Source organism: Clinocottus analis, unplaced genomic scaffold (assembly GCF_023055335.1).
Source record: "Clinocottus analis isolate CAN_PGR_092001 unplaced genomic scaffold, fCliAna1.0.p SCAF_46, whole genome shotgun sequence".
Lineage (NCBI taxonomy): Eukaryota > Metazoa > Chordata > Actinopteri > Perciformes > Cottidae > Clinocottus > Clinocottus analis.
In genome coordinates, this window is record NW_027176203.1 from 91,240 (window position 1) to 102,500 (window position 11,261).

An 11,261-nucleotide genomic window follows, 5' to 3' on the forward strand; every position below is an offset into this window, starting at 1 on the left:
TAACACCATAGTGGTGGTCTATGGTGTTGGCCATTAGGTCAGCTGTGATCACAACAAAAAAAAGTGTCACAGACCGACACACTCTTACTGTCTGCTCCACCACGCGGCTCCACCACACGGCTCCACTACGCGCATACCGATCCGCGGACCTGTGAGGGCCACGTCACGCGTGCCGCCCCTCACTTTCATTGCACAACGGGCTTTCAGACCCTCTTACTCGCGCGTGCGGACTCCTAGACAGGTCGGGTGGGTTGCCGACACCTCAGACCACTGATGCACTTGAGTGGGCCGAACACGCGGCATTAAGGATAGAGCGTATCGGTCAGCAGAGCAGGGGGCGTGTCCCTCCCCGGCAGGGAGAGAAGTCACAAGCACATCATCCACGGCCCCGGGCAGCGCCGAGGTCCGGGCACGGGCGCTCTAAAGCACGCGACCGGAGCCGGAGCATTGCCTGTTTTCCAAATCTATCAACAAAACCGCCACACTGACCCTGCTCAGACATGACATTGCAGCACAGCTGCAGCGGAAGCAACCTCTCCCCGCTCCAAGGAGAGGCCACGGGGAGAAGCACCAGCAGCCCCAGGTGCAGCAGCCCCAGGTGCAGCAGCCCCAGATGCAGCAGCCTCAGGTGCAGCAGCCTCAGGTGCAATAGCAACTACAGCGCTGTGGCTAGTTTATGATTAAATACGACTGCAAATGTAAAAAACAGTAACGTAATCAACACCAGTAAGTCCTGAGATTCTAGCTTCTTGGTGAGACAGACCAGATCAATACTCAACAAATGTACTACGTACATTGTGTCAGGTAGTTCAGCAGTGCAGTCTGAATCTTTCCTTAAATCTTTGAATCACATAATTGAACTGTTTTAAACTGTGAAGCTAACGCAGCCAGACTGTCCAAGAAGTGGACGCAGTTATGGCGATGTCACCCGTAGGTTTGTGGACTGATGTTATGAAGCCACCAGTTCAGTAATTTCCGTCGCCATCTTGGATTATGGCCGTCGCCATGTTTTTTTTGTGTGCAAATCTCTGGTGGAAACCTGTCAAGCACAGCACTAGATTACAGCACTAGATTACCTTCTCAAAGAGAGGGTCTGAAATGCCGACTACGAATGAGAAATGGCAGTGTGTGTCTGTGTGTGTGAGTGTGTGTGTCCTGACCTCGGTGATGAGCATCCGCGAGGCCATAGTGAGGCGGGTTCTCGGGGAGAAGTGGCTGGTGATCATGATCCTCATGCCGGCCTCAGAGAAGGACAGCTGGTGGGGGTACGCCGACAGCAGCTCGTCCACCATCAGCACCGACGGCTTCCTGTGGTGGTTCGCTGTCGGTCACACACACACACACAGACACAGACACACACATGATGGATGTGGTTTAAGATGGAGTCGTAACAGAGTTATTGCTTTCAAATGACCTGGTGGGAGTTTTAGAACGCACCTTTCTTCAGCAGGACGGCGGTCGCGTCACAGCCGTCGTCAAGCTCGGCATTATTGGCTGCTCCGTTCCTCAAACTGGGAGAGTTCTTGCTCCGCCTCTCCAGAAAACGAACAATGTGGGAGTTCATCCTGAAACAAAGGTCATAGTAAATACTATTACTTTCTAATATTTAGATGAGTAAAATGGCATTTTTTAAATAATAATGAAATGGTTTTGTTTGAGTGGCTACGGAACTCGAGCAAGACGACATGAGAAAGGATTTGTCGTGTTTTCATATTTATATTTCATGTAGTTTTCTTTTTTTCATCAATCTTTTCCATAGTTTGTCCATTAATATTTAAGTTTCAAAAAGGAACTTTGATTGTGTGTTGATTTTGGCAGTCCCTTCAGAACACCTTTCTTCCTCTTTAGCAGGGTCTGACTGTCTTTATGAACATTGAACGAAAAGTTAAAAAATGTGTGTTATGGATTATTTCTCTTTTCTAACAAAGCTTCTTGTCAATATATTTTATACCGTTGGAAAAACTGTTTATTATTCAAACGGTGCCCTATCTGTAAGAAACATGCATTTTTAGGATGAGCAGCACAGCTGCGCCATGAAGAATTTACAAAATCTTCTCTGTCAAACAGATTATTCTGATGTTGCCGTTGACTCTTGTTCACCAGGCTGGTGACCATGAGGAAGAGAAGGAGGAGCCACAGCAGTGTCAACATGAGGAGAAGGAGCCACAGCAGTGTTCACCACGAGGAGGAGGAGCCACAGCAGTGTCAACATGAGGAGAAGGAGCCACAGCAGTGTTCACCACGAGGAGGAGGAGCCACAGCAGTGTTCACCACGAGGAGGAGGAGCCACAGCAGTGTTCACGATGAGGAGGAGGAGCCACAGCAGTGGTCACCATGAGGAGGAGGAGCCACAGCAGTGTTCACGATGAGGAGGAGGAGCCACAGCAGTGGTCACGATGAGGAGGAGGAGCCACAGCAGTGGTCACCATGAGGAGGAGGAGCCACAGCAGTGTCAACATGAGGAGGAGGAGCCACAGCAGTGGTCAGCATGAGGAGGAGGAGCCACAGCAGTGTTCAACATGAGAAGGAGGAGCCACAGCAGTGTCAACATGAGGAGGAGCCACAGCAGTGTTCACCACGAGGAGGAGAAGCCACAGCAGTGTTCACGATGAGGAGGAGGAGCCACAGCAGTGGTCACCATGAGGAGGAGAAGCCACAGCAGTGTCAACATGAGGAGGAGGAGCCACAGCAGTGTTCACCATGAGGAGGAGGAGCCACAGCAGTGTTCAACATGAGAAGGAGGAGCCACAGCAGTGTCAACATGAGGAGGAGCGACAGCAGTGTTCACCACGAGGAGGAGAAGCCACAGCAGTGTTCACGATGAGGAGGAGGAGCCACAGCAGTGGTCACCATGAGGAGAAGGAGGAGCCACAGCAGTGTCAACATGAGGAGGAGGAGCCACAGCAGTGGTCAGCATGAGGAGGAGGAGCCACAGCAGTGTCAACATGAGGAGGAGAAGCCACAGCAGTGTCAACATGAGGAGGAGGAGCCACAGCAGTGGTCACCATGAGGAGGAGGAGCCACAGCAGTGGTCACCATGAGGAGGAGGAGCCACAGCAGTGTTCATCATGAGGAGGAGGAGCCACAGCAGTGTTCACCATGAGGAGGAGGAGCCACAGCAGTGTTTACCATGAGGAGGAGGAGTCACAGCAGTGGTCACCATGAGGAGGAGGAGCCACAGCAGTGTCAACATGAGGAGGAGGAGCCACAGCAGTGGTCATCATGAGGAGGAGGAGCCACAGCAGTGGTCACCATGAGGAGGAGGAGCCACAGCAGTGGTCACCATGAGGAGGAGGAGGGGCCACAGCAGTGGTCACCATGAGGAGGAGGAGCCACAGCAGTGTTCACGATGAGGAGGAGGAGGAGCCACAGCAGTGGTCACCATGAGGAGGAGGAGCCACAGCAGTGTTCACCATGAGGAGGAGGAGCCACAGCAGTGGTCACCATGAGGAGAAGGAGGAGCCACAGCAGTGTTCACCACGAGGAGGAGAAGCCCCAGCAGTGTTCACGATGAGGAGGAGGAGGAGCCACAGCAGTGTTCACGATGAGGAGGAGGAGCCACAGCAGTGTCAACATGAGGAGGAGGACCCACAGCAGTGTCAACATGAGGAGGAGGAGCCACAGCAGTGTTCACCATGAGGAGGAGGAGCCACAGCAGTGTTCACCATGAGGAGGAGGAGCCACAGCAGTGGTCACCATGAGGAGGAGAAGCCACAGCAGTGTCAACATGAGGAGGAGGAGCCACAGCAGTGGTCACCATGAGGAGGAGAAGCCACAGCAGTGTCAACATGAGGAGGAGGAGCCACAGCAGTGTTCACCATGAGGAGGAGGAGCCACAGCAGTGTTCAACATGAGAAGGAGGAGCCACAGCAGTGTCAACATGAGGAGGAGCCACAGCAGTGTTCACCACGAGAAGGAGAAGCCACAGCAGTGTTCACGATGAGGAGGAGGAGCCACAGCAGTGGTCACCATGAGGAGAAGGAGGAGCCACAGCAGTGTCAACATGAGGAGGAGGAGCCACAGCAGTGTCAACATGAGGAGGAGGAGCCACAGCAGTGGTCACCATGAGGAGGAGGAGCCACAGCAGCGGTCACCATGAGGAGGAGGAGCCACAGCAGTGGTCACCATGAGGAGGAGGAGCCACAGCAGTGTTCACCATGAGGAGGAGGAGCCACAGCAGTGTTCACCATGAGGAGGAGGAGCCACAGCAGTGTTCACCATGAGGAGGAGGAGGAGCCACAGCAGTGTTCAACATGAGGAGGAGGAGCCACAGCAGTGGTCATCATGAGGAGGAGGAGCCACAGCAGTGGTCACCATGAGGAGGAGGAGCCACAGCAGTGGTCACCATGAGGAGGAGGAGGGGCCACAGCAGTGGTCACCATGAGGAGGAGGAGCCACAGCAGTGTTCACGATGAGGAGGAGGAGGAGCCACAGCAGTGGTCACCATGAGGAGGAGGAGCCACAGCAGTGTTCACCATGAGGAGGAGGAGCCACAGCAGTGGTCACCATGAGGAGGAGGAGCCACAGCAGTGGTCACCATGAGGAGGAGGAGCCACAGCAGTGTTCACCACGAGGAGGAGAAGCCACAGCAGTGTTCACGATGAGGAGGAGGAGCCACAGCAGTGTCAACATGAGGAGGAGGACCCACAGCAGTGTCAACATGAGGAGGAGGAGCCACAGCAGTGGTCACCATGAGGAGGAGGAGCCACAGCAGTGTTCACCATGAGGAGGAGGAGCCACAGCAGTGGTCACCATGAGGAGGAGGAGCCACAGCAGTGTTCACCACGAGGAGGAGGAGCCACAGCAGTGGTCACTATGAGGAGGAGGAGCCACAGCAGTGTTCACCATGAGGAGGAGGAGCCACAGCAGTGGTCACCATGAGGAGGAGGAGCCACAGCAGTGGTCACCATGAGGAGGAGGAGCCACAGCAGTGGTCACCATGAGGAGGAGGAGGAGCCACAGCAGTGTCAACATGAGGAGGAGGAGCCACAGCAGTGTCAACATGAGGAGGAGCCACAGCAGTGTTCACCATGAGGAGGAGGACCCACAGCAGTGTCAACATGAGGAGGAGGAGCCACAGCAGTGTTCACCACGAGGAGGAGGAGCCACAGCAGTGTTTACCATGAGGAGGAGGAGTCACAGCAGTGGTCACCATGAGAAGGAGGAGCCACAGCAGTGTTCACCATGAGGAGAAGGAGCCACAGCAGTGTTCACCATGAGGAGGAGGAGCCACAGCAGTGGTCACCATGAGGAGGAGGAGCCACAGCAGTGTTCACCATGAGGAGGAGGAGCCACAGCAGTGTTCACCATGAGGAGGAGGAGCCACAGCAGTGTTCACCATGAGGAGGAGGAGCCACAGCAGTGTCAACATGAGAAGGAGGAGCCACAGCAGTGTTCACCATGAGGAGGAGGAGCCACAGCAGTGTCAACATGAGGAGGAGGAGCCACAGCAGTGGTCACCATGAGGAGGAGGAGCCACAGCAGTGTCAACATGAGGAGGAGGAGCCACAGCAGTGGTCACCATGAGGAGGAGCCACAGCAGTGGTCACCATGAGGAGGAGGAGCCACAGCAGTGTTCACGATGAGGAGGAGGAGTAGCCACAGCAGTGTTCACCATGAGGAGGAGGAGCCACAGCAGTGTCAACATGAGGAGGAGGAGCCACAGCAGTGGTCACCATGAGGAGGAGGAGCCACAGCAGTGTCAACATGAGGAGGAGGAGCCACAGCAGTGGTCACCATGAGGAGGAGCCACAGCAGTGGTCACCATGAGGAGGAGGAGCCACAGCAGTGTTCACGATGAGGAGGAGGAGTAGCCACAGCAGTGTTCACCATGAGGAGGAGGAGGAGCCACAGCAGTGTTCACCATGAGGAGGAGGAGAAGCCACAGCAGTGTTTACCATGAGGAGGAGGAGGAGGAGCCACAGCAGTGTTCACCTGGTGACCAGAAGGAGGAGGAGCCAGGCTGCTGTGACTGTGGATAGTTCTTCACGCGCTATGAGACTCCTGACTGTTCATTAAACAAATACATTGTGAAGTTGCCCGTACGTCTTCTTTCTTCCTGGTTCCTGATAGACTGTTTGGCAGAAAAGATTTTGCGCAGCCCACATACTCAGCTGTGCTGCTCATCCTGGAAATGCAGGTTTATTCCTTTGAAAGGAAATAAACAGGCCTTCCAACGGTATGCAATGTATTGACAAGAAGCTTTGTTAGAATAGAGAAATAATCTACCAAACACACATTTCTAAACTTTTTGTTCAATGTTTATATTCAAACCATCATGTCATACTTGAAGACCTTTTAGCCCACAGGTGGTCCAGTCCCTTTGTTCTTTCCTCCGGTGTATGAAGGACTATGTGAGAAGTCTCTCACCAGACTCATATGAATCTGGTGACGTTCCTCTTCTCTGCGCAGGGAATAAATGAATTCATAGACAACTTCTGGCATTACAGTGTTCAGGTTCTGATTCTTTAGGTCCTAATCTTTCCAAAAAGGTGTCTTATTGATGCTCCAGGAGGCTTTTTTGGGAAATCTGGCTCATATCATGCTGGATGTTAAAAGTGATTTTTTTGCAGATACAATTTTTTTCTCCAAGACTTTGCGTAACAAATACATACAATAACACAAGTATTGCAATTACTTAAACAGGGAAAGGAGGTCTGGAGACGACATTGGTTCCACAGTTGTCTACGGGTTAAAAGACTCAACAGCTGGTCGGGTAAAGTTTGTCAAACTGCCCGTGCGTTCCTGGTTGGTGGACCCCGTGCATCCCTTCCCTCCAGAAATGCGGCTGGTCGCTGCAGGATCCCCCCTCCCCCCATCAAAAAAACCCATAATGTCTCATAAAAAGCACGAAAAGAGCGTTTAGAAAAGTCCAGACGTCTCTCTCTCTCTGGCCCTAAAGCCAAGCTCCTCCTCTTTCTGTCATCACTCACTTCATGATCAAAATGTAGACGAAGTACATCAGGATGAGCGTGAGCGCTTCCCACCTAGAACACACAACAGCAAGCACTTTGTGAATTGCTCGCTAATTATTGCGCATCGATTGAAAAATGTATTAAAAACAAAACGACTAACTTACCAAACCACCTTTTCATCGTATATGAACTGTAGGGATGAGAGAGGAACGACACAGATGAGAAAACTATACATGTTATTCCATAACTTCATTCATATGAATTCATATTTAAAACAGATTTTACGGAAAATGTTTGGAAAAAATTGTTCAATACATGAAAAAATGAAATACAAATGAACTAATACATAAAATAATTTAGTTCAATGAAATAAAATAATATCATGAATGGGTTACGTGAAGCTGTTCTCACCACCAGAAGAGCAGAGATGGACAAAGTATAATACGTAGAGTCTCTGAGCAGAGGCCAGCGGGAGAGATGAATAGTCTGGAGAGAGAGAGAGAGAGAGAGAGAGAGAGAGAGAGAGAGAGAGAGAGAGAGAGAGAGAGAGAGAGAGACTGAGAAAACTGAAAATGAACATTTGAAACTATATTCTTGAAGTATCAGCCGCTGGATCTCGGGTTGTGAACGTCACACTGGAAAGAGGAGGAGACTCGGTTGGTACCTGGACAGCGAATATCCCACAAACTCCAATGATGCACAGGATGTTGAAGACGGCCGAGCCCACGATGGTGCCGACCCCGACGTCCCCCTTGGTGATGAAGACTCCTGAACAGTAGAGAGGAAGAACACAGGTGAGCACACGGGCAGTACATATATATACGCATTTTCATTTTTCAACGCCGGATGTAGCTCAACAGGATGGAGCTCAACAGGATGTAGCTCAACAGGATGTAGCTCAACAGGATGGAGCTCTACAGGATGTAGCTCAACAGGATGTAGCTCAACAGGATGGAGCTCAACAGGATGGAGCTCAACAGGATGGAGCTCAACAGGATGGAGCTCAACAGGATGGAGCTTAACAGGATGGAGCTTAACAGGATGGAGCTTAACAGGATGTAGCTCAACAGGATAAAGCTCAACAGGATGGAGCTCAACAGGATGTAGCTCAACAGGATGGAGCTCAACAGGATGGAGCTCAACAGGATGTAGCTCAACAGGATGGAGCTCAACAGGATGGAGCTCAACAGGATGGAGCTCAACAGGATGGAGCTCAACAGGATGGAGCTCAACAGGATGTAGCTCAACAGGATGTAGCTCAACAGGATGGAGCTCAACAGGATGTAGCTCAACAGGATGTAGCTCAACAGGATGTAGCTCAACAGGATGGAGCTCAACAGGATGGAGCTCAACAGGATGGAGCTCAACCAGAAGCAAAACAATAGGCACGCCGTTTGCGCTTGGAAGCTAGGCTAACGTTACGGGTTGAAATGAATGAATGGTGAGTGCGATACGGCAACATGAATGATGAGACGTGGTTCCCTTGACAAGACTGAAGTGCTATGAGCCGTTTGTCATCGTGAGCTGAGCTAGCATCATCGTAGCTATCCAGTCAGAAATACCACTCGATGGACGAGCACACAGCTGATGCTAACTCTGCGCCCCCGCGTCATAGCCAGACACTGGATGACTTCAGACAGAAACACATGGACACCACAACCAAGAACACACTCACTGCAGCCAAAGCTAATGATACTACTGCGTGTAGCCTGTTAGCGTTGTGGAGGACGAGGATCTAGTGATGTAATACACCTAGCATCCAACGACGGGATCTATGAAGCCGGACTGCTATGCTCACCCCTCTCCTTCTCTCCCTCCCTCCCTCCCTCCCTCTCTCGTCCTCCTCCTCCTCTGGCAATTGTTTTCAATGAAATAAAACATTTGCATAAAGCAATCCACTTAATCATGTTGATAAAAGAATTAAAATGACAGAAAAAGAGAGAGACAGAGGGAACTACACACAGAGAACGAAGAACATACAACCTTGTGTGGTTAATAATAAAGCTCATTCATATAACACAAAACTTGTAGTAATGTATTTCATAGGCAGAAATAAAAAGAACAAAGGATGCAGTCATTCAATAGCCCTGTTGATAGTTTCTGAATAATAACCGAGTTTGTATCAACAACAGAAAATGTGTTTTTATTAAAGCTTGGATACATCTGTAGTTTTTATACACCTATACAATGCAATTAAATACAATTATACGCAAAAACCATGAAAATGATCAAATATACACATTATTATAAGAAAACTATCAAGAGAGAGCAGATGATGTAATCCTTTCCAAAAACCTCTCATCTAAAGAGTTGTATATGACTCACTGTTACGACTAAAAGTTAATGTGGGAAACAATATGAATTTAGTCTGAACAAAGAGTCTGACTGTTCTCAGACAAAAGATGTTGAAGTGAATATGAATATGAATGAATGTGTGTGTTTCTCACCAATCACAGAGGTGAAAAGTTCAGGAGCTGAACTGCCTGCCGCCATGAAGGTGGCACCAGCGACATCCTCGCTGAGCTGGAGACGCTGGCGGAGAGATGAGGAAAGAAGCTCACCCAGGATTCATAGAACCGTAGTTACCTTTGTAACTTTCGCTGGCTCCTTCTAATCTAGTGTGAACCACTGCCTCTGGCGGGCAGTAAGGATTCATAGAACCGTAGTTACCTTTGTAACTTTCGTTCTTACCTCGCAGATCTTCTCCAGACACGGGACAAAGTAGTCGTCACACACCAAGGCCAGGGCATAGAACATGTAGACCGCCTGCAGAGGCCAACACACACACACACACACACACACACACACACACACACACACACACACACACACACACACACACACACACACACACACACACACGCACACAGGTTGAGGCAAAATACACAACCGGCAAGTATTTGCGCTCCTGTTTTCCCTCCAGTGGAATCACAGGCTCCATTGTCGTCCCTGTTGGGAACACGGAGCCCTGAGACAGAAACAAGTGAATATAACGACGACCCGCCTGCATTACCAGCTCTTTTCTTTTTTCTTTTGTCCTCTTGTGTTCGGCACCGTTCGCATTTTGACTTTGTCAAGAAATCTCTATTTCAACAAAATAACCCCCAAAAATGTGTTTCACTAAATGATGAAATGCTCTGGTTGAAGTGATGACCTTTGTATTGTCGGGTTAGTTTGGACCCAGTTAAAAAACATAAGCTCTGATTGATTGTTTGTTTTACCTGTAAATCTATATGTTGTGTTATGACTTGTTCTGCTTTTCATAGTGTGTTTCTATTAAAGTTATATTGCTGAAAAAATACCTTTCTGCCTTTTTCTTGAAGTAAATATACAAGTTACTATAGTTAAGAATATTAAAATTAAAAGATAAATGTGTTCTAATACCCCTCAGTAATAGTCAAGTAACACAACAACCTATTAATTATTTATATAATTCTCTGGAGATTAATTTTAACATTTCTTTAATTAAAAACCTCTAATGGGACGCCTCCCATTAGAGGTTTTCCAGGCACGTCCAACTGGGAAGAGGCCCCGGGGAAGACCCAGGACACGCTGGAGGGATTATATCTCCCGGCTGGCCTGGGAACGTCTCGGGGTCCCCAGAATGAGTTGGAAAATGTTGCGGGTGAGAGGGAAGCCTGGGTCGGTCTGCTGGGTGCTGCCACCGCGACCCGACCCCGGATAAGCGGCGGAAAATGGATGGATGGATGGATTTCTTTAATTGAAATGTAGGAGTATCCTGACAAAAAAAGGCCCAGAGGTCCACACCAAAAATATTAAAACACACAACAATATGTTCATGGATAAGGAATTCTAACAAGCGAACCAAGAGATGAGGAACTACCTGATGATAAATCATTGTTTTACAGTATTTTACTGCTGATTTAAGATACGGCTCAAAACCGACCCGCTAACACAAGAGATGCTAACAGAAAGCTAACATAAGAGATGCTCACAGAAAGCTAACGTAAGAGATGCTCACAGAAAGCTAACATAAGAGATGCTAACAGAAAGCTAACACCAGAGATGCTCACAGAAAGCTAACGTAAGAGATGCTCACAGAAAGCTAACGTAAGAGATGCTAACAGAAAGCTAATGTAAGAGATGCTCACAGAAAGCTAACGTAAGAGATGCTTACACAAAGCTAACATAAGAGATGCTAACAGAAAGCTAACACCAGAGATGCTCACAGAAAGCTAACATAAGAGATGCTAACAGAAAGCTAACACCAGAGATGCTCACAGAAAGCTAACATAAGAGATGCTCACAGAAAGCTAACATAAGAGATGCTCACAGAAAGCTAACATAAGAGATGCTAACATAAAGCTAACGTAAGAGATGCTCACA

General features: G+C 49.2%; 1 protein-coding gene across 2 annotated transcripts in view; it reads right to left on the reverse strand.

The window, feature by feature from the left end:
• slc24a3 (solute carrier family 24 member 3) overlaps positions 1–11,261 on the reverse strand; it is a 71,105-nt gene that overhangs the window by 17,428 nt on the left and 42,416 nt on the right. For both annotated transcript variants that reach the window (XM_068599368.1, XM_068599369.1), the window contains 8 exons: positions 9,606–9,680; positions 9,362–9,446; positions 7,579–7,682; positions 7,326–7,400; positions 7,079–7,104; positions 6,933–6,986; positions 1,438–1,565; positions 1,161–1,321 (listed from right to left, as the gene is read on the reverse strand). In XM_068599368.1, coding sequence (XP_068455469.1) covers positions 1,161–1,321; positions 1,438–1,565; positions 6,933–6,986; positions 7,079–7,104; positions 7,326–7,400; positions 7,579–7,682; positions 9,362–9,446; positions 9,606–9,680 — 708 coding nt within the window. The remainder of the gene's footprint in view (positions 1–1,160; positions 1,322–1,437; positions 1,566–6,932; positions 6,987–7,078; positions 7,105–7,325; positions 7,401–7,578; positions 7,683–9,361; positions 9,447–9,605; positions 9,681–11,261) is intronic.